Source organism: Schistocerca cancellata, chromosome 4, assembly GCF_023864275.1.
Source record: "Schistocerca cancellata isolate TAMUIC-IGC-003103 chromosome 4, iqSchCanc2.1, whole genome shotgun sequence".
In the NCBI taxonomy this organism is placed as follows: domain Eukaryota; kingdom Metazoa; phylum Arthropoda; class Insecta; order Orthoptera; family Acrididae; genus Schistocerca; species Schistocerca cancellata.
In genome coordinates, this window is record NC_064629.1 from 45,032,220 (window position 1) to 45,052,993 (window position 20,774).

General features: G+C 45.2%; 1 protein-coding gene across 1 annotated transcript in view; it reads left to right on the forward strand.

Annotated features, from left to right (window-relative positions):
• The window catches only part of LOC126183218 (histidine ammonia-lyase-like), a 262,464-nt gene that overhangs the window by 57,572 nt on the left and 184,118 nt on the right, over positions 1-20,774 (forward strand). Inside the window, 2 exon segments of the mRNA XM_049925000.1 lie at positions 15,204-15,380; positions 15,461-15,527. Coding sequence (XP_049780957.1) covers positions 15,204-15,380; positions 15,461-15,527 — 244 coding nt within the window.

Sequence of the window (20,774 nt, forward strand, 5' to 3'; positions counted from 1 at the left end):
ATGGAAGTGAAAGCAAACATTCCCTCCCACATCTTTGTTGATGGGCACAAGGCGCATGTTGTGTACTCAGGGCAAACCCCTACATGTCATGTATGTAACGAGTCTGGTCACCTCCGTCAGGACTGCCCTCGCCGTGTATTTGTGCTAACAAATAACCTTACGCAACGCCGGAAATTGACACTCAACGATTTGTTGCCAGCCAGTAATACAACAGAGCCGGCGGCGGTCGTGGATCCTGTTACTACCTCTGAAAATGTTGCACTTAATGTTAATGACTTTCCGTCTTTAAAACCTGCATTAACTGCTGAAATTCCGTCCCGTGACAGCGAGATTCCCACAAAAAAGCGTCCTCTAGAGGACACTGAAAGAAATGTTGATGAGGACTCTTCCTGTGAAACACCCGTTGCCAGGAGGCCGAAGCCCAGTCCTGAAGATCTGTTGGAAGTGGAAAAAGGAGATGGAATGAAGGTCGATGTGGCTCCCACTTCCGCCCAAGGACTTACACCGCCACGAACAGATAGTGACGCAGCGGGTTGTGATTTTTCACGGAAATGTGACCCTGAACCTGAGGTCACGGCTGAAATAACCGCATCAAGTGCACAACCCATACAGTGCGAACCGTACGAGGAAGTACCAGGTAAAGAACCTGCTGACTCCGAAGCGCAACGCCGCGCCGAAGGAGGAAATACACAAGCATCACCGCCTCGCCAGCAAAACAACACAGCAGACACCACGCCGGAAACAAACATTGACGACTCGCAAGCCACGGCCGTTGCCCCATTCAGCCACCGCCGGCGGCTGCGACAGTCACCGGGTCTTGCTGTCACGCGTCATCAAGCGAAAGTCACACCAGAGAAGAAAGACATCAAGAAAAAGAATATTAAATATGAAGTCATCAGGGCCAACCCTGACGAGGAGAAAGAGAATGGCCACAGTGAATTATAGCAATGCATTGTCAGGATTTCAGTATACTTTTCTTCTCAAGCTATTTGTTTAAAAGCAGTGCAAATTTTTCTAGGCAGTTAGTACATGTAATGGGCACACAGCTTGTAAAGATCGTGCCTTGTAAGGAAGCACGTTTGCTGATATAATCATACCGAACCTCATCCCAAATAGCTTCTTCCGGTATGTCTGTGCTGCAAGCTTATAGCATTACTACTATTAACATTAATAAAATACAGTCACCCTTGAAATTGGCAGCACTAAAAGAATTCTTGTACCAGTCCGGAACAGATATCGCGTTGCTACAAGAAGTTGCGATAGCGGAATTTCGGATCCCAGGCTTTTTTGAAATTGTTAATGTTTCTACGGAAGCCAATATCGGTACAGCCATTCTTATAAGGGAAGGCATTACGGTGACTGAAATCGAACGACTAGAATCAGGAAGAGCAATAGGCATAAAAATTTTCGATGTGACAGTGATTAACCTTTACGCCCCATCAGGAACTTCACACAAATTGGATCGTGCGAAGTTTTTTCAAGATGAACTGATTTATTTATTGAGGAAAAATCCGTGTTCTCTTATACTAGGTGGAGATTTTAACTGTGTTTTAAACCAGAAAGATCAACAACCCAACTTCAACTACTCGCCACAGTTAAAAAAGTTAGTAAGTGATCTACACCTTAAGGATGTGTGGGAACTTCAGCACCCGACGTCAGTCGGGTTCACGTATATAACCAGCCACTCCAGCAGCAGACTAGATAGAATTTACGTGTCACCAAATTTGCAAAATTATTTATTAAACGTTGAGACAATTCCAGTGTATTTTAGCGATCACAGTACACTTTTAACTTGCTTTAATCTAAGTGTACAGCCAACCCGTCGATTCAGAGGCCAATGGAACTTAAATATCTCTGTTTTAACTGACGAAGAACTAGAACAGGAAATAAGGTTTGCGTGGACTATGTGCCTCCGCACAGTAGACAAGCACCCAACAGTCATTGACTGGTGGACAAGGAGGGCTAAACCAAGGCTGCGGAAAGTTGTCATGCAGTATAGTGCAGCGAGGCACAGGGAGTTGAGGAATACAATGGAGTTTTATTATAAGGTTTTAAGAGACTTATATCAACAGGCCCATGATGACGTAATTCGTCTAAATGATATCAAAAAAATAAAAGCCAAGTTATTAAGCATTAAACGGCAACAGATGGAGGGACTCAAAATTAAATCGAAAGCCACATCAGTCGTAGCAGATGAAACAGCTTCTCTGTATCACTTGGTGCGGCATGCTAAAAACAGACGTCTAACTTTAATTGATGAAGTCCAGACGCATACTGGTACGAGGCTCACATGCCAGAAACAAATACTGGACGAAGTCCACAGGTACTATGAAACCTTATATGCCCCTACCACAGTGGAAGATGCAGCTCTCGAGGACTTTCTCACTATTTTAGGTCCACAATTGTCGGGAACAGACAACGCTGACATCCTGTCACCTATTACTAAAGATGAAGTGCATGAGGCAGTGCGTAACTCACCTCTCAACAAATCTCCGGGACTTGATGGCCTCCCTGTGGAGTTTTATGCCCGCTACTGGTCTATAATTGGGGACAAGATCACTTCCATGGCAAATGAGGTCCTGAACGGAAAAACGGTCCCTGCAGAGTTTAAGGAAAGTAAAATAGTACTGATTCCTAAGAGTAAAGGCAAAACCAACTTAAACAATTTTCGGCCTCTTTCGCTACTAAATTCTGATTACAAAATAATTTCGCGTATTATCAACAAAAGACTCTCTGCCTTTTCCAACAAAATATTGAGTCATCACCAATCTTGCTCTCCGACCAGAACGATATTCGAAAGTCTATCTGCATACAGAGACGTCATTGCAATTACCTCAGTGACAAGTATAAAATGTGCTTTAATCTTTATAGATTTCAACAAAGCTTTTGACCGCGTTAGTCATAGATACCTCTTTGCGACGCTGTCAAGAATGGCTTTCCACCCCCAGATTGTGAACATGCTAAGGAATATTGCAACAGGTGTAAATGCGAAAATAGCAATCAATGGCCAAACATCTAAACCCATACAGATAAGGCGAGGGGTTCCACAGGGCAGTCCCTTATCAATGTTTTTATTTTCAGTATCTTTAGAGCCCTTCCTCCGCACTGTCCACGCAAGATTAACAGGCAGAACATTGAGTGGTGAGAAAACTGTCATACGAGCTTATGCTGATGACGTGGGCGTTGTAATAAGGAATAAGGAGGAGACAGTTACACTGGAAAGAGAAATCCAAAGATATTGTCTAGCGTCGGGAGCGACAGCAAATGAAAACAAAAGTCAAATATTGAATCTACGGGGCCTAGATCGCCTTCGACTGGCATGGGCAAAACAAGACAACAAACATAAAACTTTGGGAATCACCTTAATGGCATGTCCGATGCGGATGGCTGCTTTTAACTGGACGGAAACTAGGAGGAAAGTTCATGGTGCTGTAATGGAGAACATCCATCGAACTATGGACCTGGTGCAAAAAGTCAGATTCATCAACTCCTGCGTTTTGTCTAAAGAGTATTTCACTGCGCAGGTATTTCCAATCCCTAAACTAGTAGCGAAAGGGATCATGTCCACTGTTACCAATTATTTATGGCGAGGAGACATATTCAGGGTTGGTGCGACTACGGTTATACTGGATGTCAGAAACGGGGGCCTCGGTATGGTGGATATTCGCAATAAAGCGTCTGCTCTGTTCCTCAAACGGACTTTCCATATACTCAGAGAACTTCCACAATGTATAACCGCAAAGCTCTTTGAGGCTGTGACACCCCATAGCCTGCAAGCACCGATTGATGTGCGAAGGATTAATGCCCGTCTGCAGTATGTGAGGAACTTTTTCCTCGAAGCAAGTTATCTTAGTGACGAAATCAGAAGCAACACTCGTATCACAGCGCGCGACATCATACTTGAAAGGGAGTTAAACGGGGTAGAAACAAAATTGAAACGAAATTCCCAAATTGTGACTGGAAAGCTGTATGGCGGAACATCAACTATGCCGGGCTATCTACAGACGCTATTTCCGCATGGTACAAAACAGTTAATAATGTCATCAGCACCAACGAGAGACTATATGGGATCGGTTTAAACCAGACACACCTTTGTGGAAAATGCAATCTGGTGGATACACTCAGCCACAGATTCACCTGTGGTGGCAATGTGCATAACTGGAATTGGATCAGGCAACAAATCGCCTTTCTCACCAGATCCTCTACGCAATATATAACGCCGTCGCTCCTCCTGAGACCGGACATGACATACTTTCCTAAATTAAAAACCAACGCCATTAGCTGGTTACTGGGAAAATATGTTAGTTATGTCATCCACACACTTGGGTCGGACAACGAGATAGAATTCCGCGTTTACATGAAGTGTGAATATGCAAAAATCAGCACATATCGCAACCACAAGAAGCACTATGGCAACATGCTGAAGATCATTTTTGAAAGAATGGGTGTGGGATAAATATGTGAAACCACTACAACACCTTGAACGAGAACGAACAGAAGAAAAATAAAAGTCACTTGGTTCCTTATTATTATTTACTTTAACCTTGCTTCCGGAACTTTTTTTTTGTGTTATTGTATGTGGTAAATTGGATTGTATTAAAACTGGTTCATAGTCAAGAAAACTGGTATTAAATATGATATTATTTTTTATTCAATGGACAGTTTACAAATTAAACAGTGAATTCAACTTTGTAGACAAACCCACTGATTGGGTGACAATAGTTTGCACCTAGAATAATCTCAGTTATCTTGAGCAAAGTTTATACTGTAACCCACTTTTAAAGTTTGTTTTACCATTATTACTGTATTAGACATATTTAGCATATAAATAGTTTAAAACTGGTTCTTTTTTTAATGTTGCAAATGGTTTAATCATTAATTGTACTGTTGAATACTTGAAATGTATGTTTTAGTAAAATAAAAAAAAAAAGTGGTCAGCGTGACAGACTGTCAATCCTAAGGGCCCGGGTTCGATTCCCGGCTGGGTCGGAAATTTTCTCCGCTCAGGGACTGGGTGTTGTGTTGTCCTAATCATCATCATTTCATCCCCATCGACGCGCAGGTCGCCGAAGTGGCGTCAAATCGAAAGACCTGCACCAGGCGAACGGTCTACCCGACGGGAGGCCCTAGCCACACGACATTTCCATTTTTATTTCCTTGAATAAATCATCCAATTTTTCTGAAATTGTAGTCATTTGTTTGCCTGTATATGTACATCACGTTTACCGATTTCCGTCCCATTCGGATAATTCCTTCACGGTGCGTCGTTTTTTGTTTTTCTTTTCTTTTTTTTGCCTTAGGGAGTACTTTATAATGTTAATTAAATAATCTGCGAGAGGACTCAGTGGTCTCCATAGCTTCTTAATACATTACTTTTTAACATATATTAATCGACATTCTGAATACAGTCAATGGGTCGCAAGCAGGACCTAACGTTGCCAAACTCTTCATATTTTTTTGCGGATCTGTCTCCTGTTGTCCAGCTTCAATTATTTCTTCTTCCTCTTCTTTCCTTCAAGATTGATCTCCAAATTCATGAACATGCAGTTTGTGAGCTTCACTTCCTTCTTCAAGCACTCCACCAAGTAGGTAGATGAGGCTGTCCAATAATGTTATTTATGTTGTTATTATTTTGTTGTGCCGCCTTTATACGGTGTTCACCGTTCGATGCCACTTTCCGTGGCACATTGCTTTGGGGATATCCTCATTCTGTAGGCAGTTGTTAACAAAGTAGTCAAAAGATTGAGAGAGCTTTTCGTTATATTAGTAGCAGTGCAAGTGCAGTAGGAAGAACGTTTGTTTCGTCACTCGGTCCTCCAGAGTTTTCATGTTTGGTACAGATTTGTGCAAACTGCTTGCTGCACTTCTTAAATGTCCCATCCCTAAAAAATTAGAAAAACGTTTTTGAGCATTCTTTCCCTTTATTGCCACTAAAAATGATTATCTTCTCCTGCAATTTATCGTCTTCTCGAACAAAGTTACTGCCATCTCCCGTTTTTAAAAGACCTTCATGAAGATGATTCATTTTTAAAATGTGACTACGCCTATTAAGGCTGTTGTAGTTTTATTTCTAGACCATGCCCTCTTGGACATATTATAGATTCAGGTATATTTTCTGAAGAAGGCTCAATTATTTGGTCTGAAACCTAGGTAAAGGTTGGTTTCATTACCGCAATCGAGGCTGGTAGTTTCTTATATATTAGATTATCACTATTGCTGACTGGGCTGCAATGATCATTCATAAGTGTTTATGAGCTATTGTTTGTTCCCCACACTTGACTCCAGTGACGACGCGAGGTCCTCTTCAAAGATTTTGAATTAGGCATCACGTAACAAAGGCATAATCTTTATCATGAAGATTTCCCATTTCATCCACCTATTTCTCTGATAACTGCGTAGTTTCTTCTCTTGTCTCTTCTTCGCCCTCTCCACTTGGTTCTTCACTGCCAGAACTTTATCATCAGGTGGTCCACAGAGATGTTCTGCTACGTTAAACACTTCTCCGTTCTTCGAATGCATCCTTCCATTGCAATGATCCGATTTTTGGCGTAAGGTCACCCACGTAAAAGCAGATTCTTTAGGTTCCTTCACTTTACGATCGTGTAACTACTGTGATGAGCAGAAGGCCTGCCCTTGGCCGTTGTAATAGCTTCCATACTGATGGTCACCCTAGGAACTTCGGAAGTAAAGTGAGCATAAGGACTTGTGCTTCGACCGGGGTGGCGCTATTTTCCATTCGGAGCGGGTAAAACAGCAAGTTTCTGTACACCTTCCAGGGGAATCCCAGGGGCCGTGTTCCAGGGTAGGAGGAGGAGACAAGGGCACTCAACCCTTCGAAGCAGGTAAAACCGAAAGTGTCTGCGTTCGCAAGTGATTGGACGCCGTGGTCAGAACAGTGTTCTGTGTAGTTGTGAGAGCTAAGTGAATTAGAAGGTGGGATTGTTGGTGCTCGTATGTTGGGTGCCTGTGTAACCGAGGTAGCCGAAGTGTTTGGTGTTTCAAGAGGCACATATCGAAAATTTAGGTTCAGGGAAACAGGATAAACATCATCCGCTAAGTCACAGCGCAGGTGAAAGTGTGTGCCGAGTGATTGTCACAGATGGTCATTCGAGAGGATTATGACGAAAAATAAAAAGGACGACAGCTTCAAAAATCACTGCAGAACTGAATGTCGCACTCGCGAACCCAGTCAGCAACAAAAAAACACTAAGGGAGTCCATAAGGTGCGAATTCCACAACCACTTCTTGGTTAGTCCAGTCTGAGACCATTCATTTTTCCGTGAATCCATAGCATCGTAAAACGTAACCATAAGGTTTTGAGCTGTTCTCCATGGTGGTCTTCTAGATCTTAGTCGGGAAAGATTTGGGGCAGTGTCCTGATGGATTGGAAGGTTGGTATTGGAGGAGATTTTACGCCATTCATTAACTAAGGCGGTTTGCAGCCTAACATGTGGTGGAGCTATACTGCAGAGAACAGGAAGCCAGGGTAGTGGGGTGGATTTAATGGTCCCAGTTATGGTTCTCATGATATTGTTTAGTTGAGTATCCACTTTAGACGTGTGGCTGCTGTTAAGCCAAACTGGGCTGCAATATTCCGCAACAGAGTACACCAGCGCTACCGAAGAATTCTTCAGAGTATGTACATCAGCTACCCAGCTAGTATTGGCGAGCTTTTGAATAATATTATTTCTTGTACGTATCTTAGCAGCAGTATCTATTAGGTGTGATTTGAATGTAAGCGATCTATCCAATTTAATACCGAGATATTTTGGGTTTGGGTTATGCTTTAACTTTCTACAAGCAAAGGTAACGTCAAGGGATCGGGTTGCCTGTTGGTTGTTTAAATGAAACACTGTAACTTCTGACTTAATCTCCAAGATTTGAAATATTTACCCATTACTCTGAGGTCTTGGTTAGGGAGTTTTCACACTGTTCAAAATTTTCATGTTGCACAGCCAGGGCCATGTCATCTGCGTAACAGAACTTCCGCGCATTTGTTGTTGGTATGTCGCTTATGTACACATTGAAAAGTAATGGTGCCAATACAGAACCTTGTGGTAAGCCGTTGTTTGAAACACTGGTTCGACTCTTCTTTCCTTCTAGATGAACTTCAAGGGTTCTATTGCTGAGCATATCACTTAGTAATTTGTACAAGGTCTGGCAAGAGACAATCTCAAGTATCTTGCTAAGAAGACCATGCCTCCACACAATATCGTATGCAGCTGTTAAATCTACAAATGCAACATCTGTTTTAAGTTTCCGTTCATAACCGTTCTCGCTATGTGTTGCTAAAGCCAATACTTGGTCGCAACAATTACGTTGTGGTCGAAAACCAGCCTGCTCGATGGGGATTCTTTCATTCAAAGTCGTCCCAATACGATTATACAAGAGTCTCTCCAAGAGTCTGAAGCAGGTGCTGAGGAGAGAGATTGGTCTAAAATGTTCAGGCTTGTCTGGTGTTTTCCCAGGTTTTAATATTGGCAATACTTTAGATTTTTTGAATATCTTAGGCACTAGGCCTTCTTCAAGGATGTTATTATAGAAGTTCACGAGCCAGTTGATAACATTTTTCCCACTATACTTAATAAATTCTGGGTATAACTCATCTGGCCCAGCTGTCTTCCTAGTTCTGATGTTCGAGATAGCCGTTTTCAGTTCTTCCACTGTGAAAGGTGCTGCAGGATGTGATCTTTCAGTAGCTTGTCTCCACCGTGTTTTAATTAGTTTGTTAATGTTTCTGGCGGTTTCTTTGTCAAGAGGTGCCCTGGACATATTGGCTATACGGCCTGCAATTGCATTGGGAGTGGTTTTTGCTCTTTCACAGGGATTGTATGCACCAGATCCTAGTTTCCTGAGTAGGGCCCACGATTTTCGACTGGACTTTCTAAAGTCTGTACCTTCCTCGGTTTTTTTTCCACTTTTCTCTTCGGGCGCTGTCAAGTGACTCGATAAGTTCCTCTGCCACTTCCCTGTCTCCCGATTCTTTGAACTCGTTGTAGAGGCGTTCAGTTGTTTCATTCCAGGCAGGTGTATATTCTTTCCTCAAACCGCGTGGTATAGTTTTCTTAGCTGATGCAATAAGAGCTTTACAAAATCGTTCATAGTTGTTAATGATTGACTTTATCCACCGTACAGTGGCATCGGCACGTTTTGCGTATGACTCCCAATCAGCCTTTTCAAAATTCCATCTTGGTTTTGGAGCTGATTTTATAGGAGGGACTTGTATTCCAATGTGGACAATGACAGGTCTATGCTGGCTGTGTGGGAAGTTAGTTACCCTTGTGGTCTCTACTAACAAAGCACAGATCTGGGTTGAAACCGCGTTGCCATCTAGCTGACCAGAAGGTGTGTCTCTCTTTAGCATCATATATTAGTTGCAGGTCTTTAATATCTGTGGTGTGACCACATGTTGGTCCTCTCCCCTATAACATGGCAGCTTTCGCGGGTATGCTGAAAGCGTAAGCACGAGACCACCGCCTAAAACTTGCCTGCTGCACGGGAAGGAGAGGTGTGGGCGGAACAAGCCAAACTCCTCCTCGCAGGGAGGGAAATACATTCAAATGAGCATTGCATTCAACATGCAGACTTCGATGCTATATCGCTACAGAGCGCTATATTGTTTCTTAGCTAAATTTAGTAACGAAAGAAAGAAAATATCTGAAAGAATGAAGAAATATTGGACAGACAGAAGAGCAAAACACCTTTCATATAAGAATAGACTATAATAATTATATTACCTAAATACCATATTAAGTTATTGTTGAGCCAAATTGTATCCCTGTGTAACAACTTGTTTACAACTTTGTATTTTTCACTAGAGTGTTCCAATGAAGGCCATAAAATAGATAATAGTAATGGACAGAAACAAGCCATACCGACCAAAGGCCATCCGACTTGCTCCGATTCCTCTGCTTCCTGAACAATGACAAGCTATAAACTATCTGATCACAGGTACCCAGCCACCTCTATGTAACGCGGAATTCACCGTTAGATGTCGTGAGAGGCGGAATCAACAGTGTAAAAGGAGGTGGGTGTACTCTCGCATGCAAGTGATCATAAAAGTAGAAAATGTTGAAAAAAGAGGAAGGGGTGGGTGGGTATTGGTGACATTCAATCGCTCAGGGCACTGTGGTCGAAAGTTGAAAATTTGTGCCGGACCGCGACTCGAACTCTGATTTACCGCTTCTCATGAGCGGCTGACTTGATCTCTCCCCCCCCCCCCCCTCCCAATCCTATGTATTCCCAGCCATCCGGACACGGTCAATGAACGATTCGAATATCCAAATCGTTGCACGCAGCAATGCAGCGTTCCTCGTCCGTTAATTCCCTTCTCGCGAATAGTTGATTCCCATAGGATTTCGGACGATATTAATGCATCTACCCTCAAACAAACGTCAACGAACCGTCGCGCTGTTACAGAAATGTATCTATTTGAGTGATGTCAGTTTTGTCGGACCTGTCCGAGATGAACAGACACCACTCGAATATATACCTTTCTATAAGAGTGGGACGGGTCCTTGACACGTCGGATATGTCCGACAAAACAGGCGACCCCTCACGAAATGCGTTAATTCCGGACTCGAGTCTCGGTCCGGCGCATATTTTCAACTTTCGCCATTGCGTTATCACAATGCCCTGCGCGGCTGGAAGTCGCGAATTAACACCCATCCCCTCCGTTCTTTCCCCATTCTCTATCTCATATAAATGTGCGCATCAGCAGCGTCATCACGAGTGGTGTCTGTTCTGTCGGACGTCACTCAAATACACTGAAGCGCCAAAGAAACTAGTATAGGCATACGTATTCAAATACAGAGACATGTAAACAGGCAGACTACAGCGCCGCGTCAGTAACGCCTATCTAGGACGACAAGCGTCTAGCGCAGTTGTTAGATCGGTTACTGCTGCTACAATGGCAGGTTATTAAGATTTAAGTGGGTTTGAAGGTGGTGTTACAGTCGGCGCACGAGCGATAGGGCACAGCATCTCCGAGGCACCGATGAAGTGAGTATTTTCTCGTACTACCATTTCACGAGTGTACTGTGAATATCAGGAACCCAATAAAACATCAAATTCCCAACATCGCTGCGCTCAGAAAAAGATCCTGCCAGAACGGGACCAAAGACAAATGAAGAGAATCGTTCAACGTGACAGAAGTGCAACCCTTCCGCAAATTGCTGCAGATTTCAATGCTGGGATATCAACAAGTGTCAGCGTGCGATCCTTTCAACGAAACATCATCGATATGGGCTTTCAGAGCCGAAGGACCGTTGGTGTACCCTTGGTGGCTGCACAACACAAAGGTTTACGCCTCGCCTGGGCCCGTCAACACCGACATTGGACTGTTGGTGACTGGAAACAAGTTGCCTGGACGGACGAGTCTCGTTTCAAATGGTATCGAGCGGATGGACGAGTACGGGTATGGAGACAACCTCATGGATCCATGGACCCTGCATGTCAGCAGGGACTCTTCAAGCTGGTGGAGGCCCTGTAATGATGTGGGGCGTGTGCAGTTGGAGTGATATGGGCAATTCCAGCAGGACAATGCGACACCCCACACGTGCTGAATTGCTACAAAGTGGCTCCAGGAACACTCTTCTGAGTTTAAAAGCTTTCGCTGGTCACTGAACTCCCCAGACATGAACATTATTGAGGATATCTGGGATGCCTTGCAACGTGCTGTTCAGAAGAGGTCTCTACCCTCTCGTACTCTTACGGATATGTGGATAACACTGCAGCATTCACGCTGCCAGTTCCCTCCAGCACTACTTCAGACATTAATCGAGTCCATGCCACGTCGTGTTGCGGCACTTCTGCGTGCTCGCGGGGGCCATACACGATTTAGGCAGGTGTACCACTTTCTTCGGCTTTTCAGTGTGTATACAGATCATAATAGTTCCGAATGGCATCCTGAGACAAATTGTCCCAAGCATGCTGCGCATTTCGTTGCAATGCGGCAGTTTTTTTGTTCTCCCAGTAGAACGGATAAGTTTCCAATTGATCATGTCCCATTCATGTTCAGTTGGTGACTTGATCTAGCGATCTTGCTGGCCAGTGGAGTTTTTGTGCACCATGAAGAGCACGTTCGTCGCAGCAGACGTGTATAGACGTGCATTATCATCATGAAAAAGCCCATGCTCTTCCTGTCGAATAACTGGCAGTAGCATGAGGGTAATAGTGTGTCCAGTGTGGTGGGGACTGGTTACTTTACCCAGCAAAAATACCAAACGTAACTGCGAGTTATAACTGATGGCCCACCACACCATGAAGCCTGGGATGGGACCTGTGTGTTGTCGTGGGCAGAGGCACTCTGGAATGGGCAGCTCACTAGGTTTACATCATACATGTGTACGTCCATCACTCATCTACGGGTAAAACCTACTCTCATCACTGAAGACAACAGAGTCGGTTTCTCTCTCCGGTCAACTCTTTGGTGACACCAGAATAGTCATGCCTGGCGATATTGTGGTGTCACTGTTATCCTGGCCAGAGGCACATTTGATCTCAATCCCGAAACACGCAGATGGCTACGAATGGTCCCTGATTACACATCAGGTGTAACATGTGCCCCGATTTCGTCACTGGATGATGTTTGGTCGGGCACTGCTGCTTGCACAACGCATCGGTGTTGATGTGTGTCTCTACTATGTGGACCTCCAGTAGCTGGTATACAAGTGTGGGAATGTTCCACAGACCACTGCTGAAAGCAGGCGTACACCACCGATGCACTGCGCCCAACAAGTGCAGCAATACATCGATACGTCCATCCAGCTTCCCGAGGGCCCACAATGAGACACTGTTCAAATGTCTGAAACTGTTCAGTTGGAGTACATACTCGTCGTCGGGGGATGGTTGCATCCTAGAATGAATGTTGCTAACACTGTTTACCTCTAAACTCAGCGCAATTACGGCCTGCAAAGTCAAAACAGAGTGTGTACAGATTGGTCTCCTGAGTGCTATCTGACCGCCGATGACTGTGACAAATAAATCGCTAACACTTCAGTACGCACATGTTATACACTAGGGCCATTAAACACGATCCTTGATTCTGATGCATTTTTTCCGGCAGTGTAGGTGTCCGGATAATTTTGATCAGATAGTGGATACAGCTTTTCCGACCAGGGACTTAATCACCCTCCAACTGACCTCAGAAATGAATCAAGTCCCTCGGCACTCTGTGTCTTCTCGGCACGTTAGATGCGGGCCTACCTGGTCATTGATTTTATTCATCCTTAGTATTGTAATAGAATGTTGCTGAGATATTCGCTACCGATGAGGAGCAATACATGTGGTTCCAGGTAGGACTGTTAATATTTTTAAAAACATCGGTTATTCGAAATATCGGTATTTAAAAGAATAATATTATCGGCATTGATATATCAAATAAAGGTACCGATATATCGACGGAAAAATATCGACCAACCGACCTATAAACATATCGGATTCACATTGTAAATACACTGCCGGTTTTAGAGCTTTATATTTAAGTATTGATTCATTGTTAGATATTCTGTACATCAACAAGCTATCAGACTGCCGATCTCCCTTAAAGCAAGACTTCAAAGGAAAACGCTTGGCGACAACCCCTTTGCTAACAATGGTAACTGCATGCAAGTAGCACAATAAAAGGTGCCCGATAGGCCCGTTGTTCGCTTTCGTCACATACCGGATTTGTCCGGAACACTTCATGTCGACTTCTCAGTTTTTTCGTTTCTGCCAACGCCAGCGAACTAGCAGCTGTAGTGTCAAAATTACGTGATGAAGCTAGACGTTGCAGTTTCTGTTGGTAGCTCCAAGCGACGATTACGTCAGCATTTCCCCTTAGACGTCTCCGCGGTTTTTTAAAGCAGCTGGTGAGCTATTTCTTCACATCGGAAATCTTGTTGTTCCATTCACACCGCACCCCCCCCCCCCCCGCCCGCCCCCCGCACCCCGCCGCTCCCAGTCCAATCAGACTACTTGTTTAGTGCCACGTATACTTGCTTCACATAATCAAAGAGAAGGACTGGACGTCACGAAAGCTCTAAAAATAATAATGTTCCTTCACACAGTGAAAGTAAAATTATGTTCTACTACAATTTCAAAAGAACACCTTCAAATATTTACCGAAATTTTTGAAAAAAAAAATACAATATAAAATTAAAAAATCGGCACTCGATATTGCCGTTTTGATATCGATATATATAGGGAAGAAGTATTACCGATATACAACGTTAAAAAAATCGCGCACTCGAACTTCGCAAGGCGATTCCTCACATACTGGCAATACAAAAGTTTCTCTCACCAAATTTCGTCCTGCGCATATTTCGGCCAATAAATGGACGTTAAAGATAGGCAGTCCGGCGGCACTGTAATCACAAGTTTGGTAACTACCTCTGTCAGAAGAAAAACAGTGCTGTGCAGTTTGTGCACTGGATAGTGTTTTTGGTTGGCATGCAGGAGGTCGAGGGTTCGATACTAAGTTGAGGCGTGTTTGTCTTTGTTTGCTAAAAGTAGTCTGCGTGGTACGCTATCTAGCGTCTTAATCGTCATACAGCGATTACAGTGGGCCTTCTACAAAACATTTTGAATTACATATTACGAACACAGAAATGGAAGTACAATCGTTTTTACTGGTCGGCTTTTAAAGAAGTCTTTAGCACGTCGTGGACGCAAACTGTTTCGCGCCACTGCTTCTACTAGATTCCAAACCTGTTTTCAGTGTACCCTCCCCCCAGTGGTTCCATCGAAATTATTTGCTAAGTAAGTCGCTAGACCTACTGGTGAGGAAGGCCCTAACGGGTTGTAATGGACCCGAACGTGACAAAACTAATTGTCGGTATTAATCGATGGGACCATTGGGGAAGGATTACACACAAAACAAGTTTGGAATCTAGTAGACGCAGTTGTGCGAAACAATTCGCGTCCACCACATGCAAAAGATTTCTTTAAAAGCTGACCAACGAAAACGATTGTATTTCCATTTCCGTGTTCGTAATACGTAACTGTAGATGTTTTGTAGAAGACCCACAGTAATCGCTACACCGTACCTAGCACGCTACCTTTAGCAGAGAAAAAATTCCACATCCCACAATCGAACCGTCGTCCTCCTACACGTTAACTGAAAACGCTATCCACTGCACCAGTTGCATAGCACTACTGCTATCGATTATCGATATTTTATCACAGACCTAGTTGCAGGCAGTGTTTCTGCGAACGTGTTGCAGGCTCGCAGAACGTGCACTGGCTCGGCTCGGAGGCGCTGATGCGCTACCGCAAGCTGAACAAGGGCAGCAGCGATGACAACGACGTGCAGGAGGTGCGCAAGATGCGCGGGGGCGTGCTGCTGCACATGGACGACGCCATCGCAGACGTGCTCGACGACAACGACTTCGTCATCGTCGGTACGTCAACCTGCGCCGCGCTCTCACACGCACGCGCCCACTTCACCGGCAATGTCCACACGGAACTTGTTCTCTTTCAGTGATGAGGTCGGACCTGCGGAGCGCATCCATCATTCCAGACAACCTGAAGCACATACTGGAGCCCGTGTATCCTTCAAATTCTCACTATATTATATCGTCGTAAATGATATCCGACATCTCTCGCCAATGTATGTTTTTACCCTGTCTGTTTAATTTTTTCATCTAAATCCACACGATTACTCTGCAATTCGTATTTAAGTGCCTAGCAGAGGGTTCATCGAACCACGTTAGAGCTACTTCTCTACCGTACAACTCTCGAACAGCGTGCGTGCCCGCATCTCGTGCTCGTGCGGTAGCGTTCTCGCTTCCCACGCCCGGGTTCCCGGGTTCGATTCCCGGCAGGGTCAGGGATTTTCTCTGCCTCGTGATGGCTGGGTGTTGTGTGCTGTCCTTAGGTAGGTTAGGTTTAAGTAGTTCTAAGTTCTAGGGGACTGATGACCATAGATGTTAAGTCCCATAGTGCTCAGAGCCCCCCCCCCCCCCCCTTGAACAGCGTGCGTGAAAAACGAACACCTTCCCGTGGGACCTCTAATTTCTCTTATTTTATCTCGATCATAATTTCTACCTATGTAGGAGGGCGCCAATAAAACATTTTCACACTCTGAGGAGAAAGTTGGTGATTGAAATTTCATCAGAAGGTCCTTACCCAGCGGAAAACGCTGTTGTTCTAATGACTGCCACTCCAATTCGTGTATCGTATCGGTGGCACTTTCTCCCCTATTTTACGATAATACAAAATGAGCTGAACTTTCCTCAATATACTCTGTCAGTCCTATCTGATGCGGATCTCACACCGCACAGCAATACGCCAGAACAGGGCGGACAAGAGTTGTGTAAGCAGTCTATTTAGTAGACCTGTTACATTTTCTAAGTGTTTGCCAATGAATAGCATTCTTTCGTTTGCATTCCCCACAACATTATCTATGTAATCGTTCCAGTTTAAGTTATTCGCAATTGTAAGCCCCAAGTATTTAGTAGAGTTTACAGCCTTTAGATTTGTGTGATTTATCGTGTAACCGAAATTTAGCAGATTCCTTTTTGTATCACACTTTTCGTTATTTAGAGTCAATTGCCATCTTTTGGACCATACAGACATCTTGTTTAAATCATTTTGCATTTCGTCTTTACAAGACGGCAAATAACAGCATCATCTGCAAACAGTCTACAAGGGCTGCTCGGATTGTCCCTAAACCGTTTATGTAGATCAGGAAAAACAGAGGGCCCATAACAGTTCCTTGGGGAATGCCAGATATTACTTGTGTTTTACTCGACGACTATCCGTCAGTTACTACGAACTGTGACATTTCTGACCGGAAATCAAGAATCCAATAAAAAAATGAGACGATACTCCGTAGGCACGCAATTTGATTAGATGTCGCTTGCGACGAACGATGTCAAAATCCTTCTGGAAATCTAAAAATGTGGAATAAATTTGACGTCCCCTGTCGATAGCGCTCATTACTTCGTGAGAATAAAGAGCTAGTTCGGTTTCACAAGAACGATATTTTCTCAATCCGTGTCAGCTGTTTGTTAATAAATCGTTTTCTTCGAGGTAATTGATAATTCTCGGGCGCAGTTTATGATCCAAAATCGTACTACAAATCGACGTTAGCGATATGGGTCTGTAACTCAACTTTTCAGTTCTTGGGTATTGCTGTGACTTTTGAGCTGCTTCGCTACATCGAGGATATCTGCTTCCTAAATTACTCATGTTAGCAGTTGTTCTTGATTCGAATTCTGTAATATTTACTTCGTTGTCTTTTGTGAAGGAATTTCGGAAAACCGTGTTTAGTAACTCTGCTTTAGTGACACTGTCATCAATAACATCACCACTGTTATCGTGCAGTGAAGATATTGATTGCGTCTTGCCGTTTTAACGTTTATTTCATTCCCCCTGTGAGGGGTCGGCTGATAGTTGCCATACGACTACTGTACAACCTTACAAAGTAACCACACAGGGCGAAAACGTTGCCGCCCCGGGGAGACATCACACTAATACTACACAACACCGTCTCTGGACTCGATAAACGGCCTCAAAGGTAGTCTACAAGTTTCTTTATTAATAATTAGATCACATAGAACTACCAAATTCCGAGATGTTGATTTCTGCGTTTCATCCTCTGTTTCACATTATACCAGATACGCTGATCAGCCAAAACATTATGACCTCCTGTTTAACATCGTGTTCTTCCACTTTTCAGTCACAGTACAACAGAGATTCTGCTTGTCATTGATTCTACAAGTGCGTGACAGGATTCCAGAAGTATGAGGCACCAGCTGTCTAGGCACAGGCCAAGCAATTCCCGAAAATTACGGGATAGTGGTTTACGGACACGTAGCTGGCGCCCGATATGTATCCCAGTAGGCACAGATCAGGCACATTTTCTGGCCAACACATCAATGTGAGTTCACTATAAGGCCCCTAAAACCACCGTAGCGCGATTCTGAGCCTGCAATCCTGCCCGAAGATGTCACAGTCGTATGGGGAGACTTCAAGCACGAAGCGACGCAGATGATCCGCAATAATGTTCACATAGTTCACTGCATTCAAGATGCCTTCGATTACCACCACAGATCCAGTGGAAGACCAACTCGATGTACCCTGTAGCATTATTCTGCCCTCACCGGCCTGCATGTTTTGTACAGCCATTCGCCTGGATGACGGCGTGTAAGGACCCAAACATCGATCTGTTATAGCAACAAATGCGATTCATTAGACAAGCGACACGTTTCTATTGATCCACTGCGAAAACTCAAGATTTTGTGCCCACTGCAATCATAACTGGCGATGTTGGGTCAACACAAGAACAAGTGGTCGTTGGAGCTCCATTTCAACAATGGCCTTTGAAAGGCGTGCTCCGAAACACTTGTGCCTGCACCAGCAGTGTACTCGGTCGTCAGATCTGCCACAGATCGCTGCCTATCCTACACTCCTGGAAATGGAAAAAAGAACACATTGACACCGGTGTGTCAGACCCACCATACTTGCTCCGGACACTGCGAGAGGGCTGTGCAAGCAATGATCACACGCACGGCACAGCGGACACACCAGGAACCGCGGTGTTGGCCGTCGAATGGCGCTAGCTGCGCAGCATTTGTGCACCGCCGCCGTCAGTGTCAGCCAGTTTGCCGTGGCATACGGAGCTCCATCGCAGTCTTTAACACTGGTAGCATGCCGCGACAGCGTGGACGTGAACCGTATGTGCAGTTGACGGACTTTGAGCGAGGGCGTATAGTGGGCATGCGGGAGGCCGGGTGGACGTACCGCCGAATTGCTCAACACGTGGGGCGTGAGGTCTCCACAGTACATCGATGTTGTCGCCAGTGGTCGGCGGAAGGTGCACGTGCCCGTCGACCTGGGACCGGACCGCAGCGACGCACGGATGCACGCCAAGACCGTAGGATCCTACGCAGTGCCGTAGGGGACCGCACCGCCACTTCCCAGCAAATTAGGGACACTGTTGCTCCTGGGGTATCGGCGAGGACCATTCGCAACCGTCTCCATGAAGCTGGGCTACGGTCCCGCACACCGTTAGGCCGTCTTCCGCTCACGCCCCAACATCGTGCAGCCCGCCTCCAGTGGTGTCGCGACAGGCGTGAATGGAGGGACGAATGGAGACGTGTCGTCTTCAGCGATGAGAGTCGCTTCTGCCTTGGGGCCAATGATGGTCGTATGCGTGTTTGGCGCCGTGCAGGTGAGCGCCACAATCAGGACTGCATACGACCGAGGCACACAGGGCCAACACCCGGCATCATGGTGTGGGGAGCGATCTCCTACACTGGCCGTACACCACTGGTGATCGTCGAGGGGACACTGAATAGTGCACGGTACATCCAAACCGTCATCGAACCCATCGTTCTACCATTCCTAGACCGGCAAGGGAACTTGCTGTTCCAACAGGACAATGCACGTCCGCATGTATCCCGTGCCACCCAACGTGCTCTAGAAGGTGTAAGTCAACTACCCTGGCCAGCAAGATCTCCGGATCTGTCCCCCATTGAGCATGTTTGGGACTGGATGAAGCGTCGTCTCACGCGGTCTGCACGTCCAGCACGAGCGCTGGTCCAACTGAGGCGCCAGGTGGAAATGGCATGGCAAGCCGTTCCACAGGACTACATCCAGCATCTCTACGATCGTCTCCATGGGAGAATAGTAGCCTGCATTGCTGCGAAAGGTGGATATACACTGTACTAGTGCCGACATTGTGCATGCTCTGTTGCCTGTGTCTATGTGCCTGTGGTTCTGTCAGTGTGATCATGTGATGTATCTGACCCCAGGAATGTGTCAATAAAGTTTCCCCTTCCTGGGACAATGAATTCACGGTGTTCTTATTTCAATTTCCAGGAGTGTAGATTACTTCGACGTCTACGTTTTGTGATGAGACGTGGTCGTCCAATACCATACGGCCTACTCGTTATTTCACCATCCTCCAACCATTTTCCGTAGGTGCTCACGACACTAGTTCGTCAACAGGTGACCAGATTCGCCGTTTCAGAGATTCTCGTTTCCAGCTGCATGACTTTAACAATCTGCTCTTTGTCAAAACCGCTTATATCAGATTTCCGCCCCTATATTCGCTATAATTACTGGCCATTCGTATCTCTTCCGCTTACATTCCTTCCTTACTGCGTCATGTGCCCGCAACGCCAACAGGAGGCATTCAACCTCGAGAAAGGCAGGGGTCATAATGGTTTGGATCATCAGTGAATTTACTGTGGGATTAAGACAGAGTGATTACTAGGCGTGCCAGTCTAGGTGCGATATGATGGCGGCGTATCTGCCAACGCAGGAACGAATGCGTGCAGCCAGGAACGAATGGGTGCAGCCGTGCAGACACGACTCTTGTCAACTTGGAAGACAGGAGGTCCACAGCACAGTCTTCGTGAAGGTGTGGCAGAAAGGACAATACTTGCCCAACGACAATGTCGAAATAAACATTCTGGCTCACTCGAGGTAAACTGAATGACTGGCCTCAAATCGTGATACGAAAAACTGCCTCAAAGCATCAGCTCGGGCCTGAAGCACAATCTTCAAACGCAGCGAACTGAACGCCTTATTGGGTCATCGGTGCGTTCGACGCCTTGTATCATTTGAGAGAAGCCAAATGAGCGATTCGTCGTACCACACTACATGTCTACATTCAGCTGTTTTCCAAATGTTGACTGGCACGCGAAGGCGTGTATTCTTGTGTGTTGTCGGTTGTGAGTGATGGCATTTTGCTAAGTACCCAACTAAAAATATGCATTGAATACAGTTCCCTTCGTAATGGCCCCTCGGAATCTGCCTGAGATGGACTCGCGTTCACTGACGGC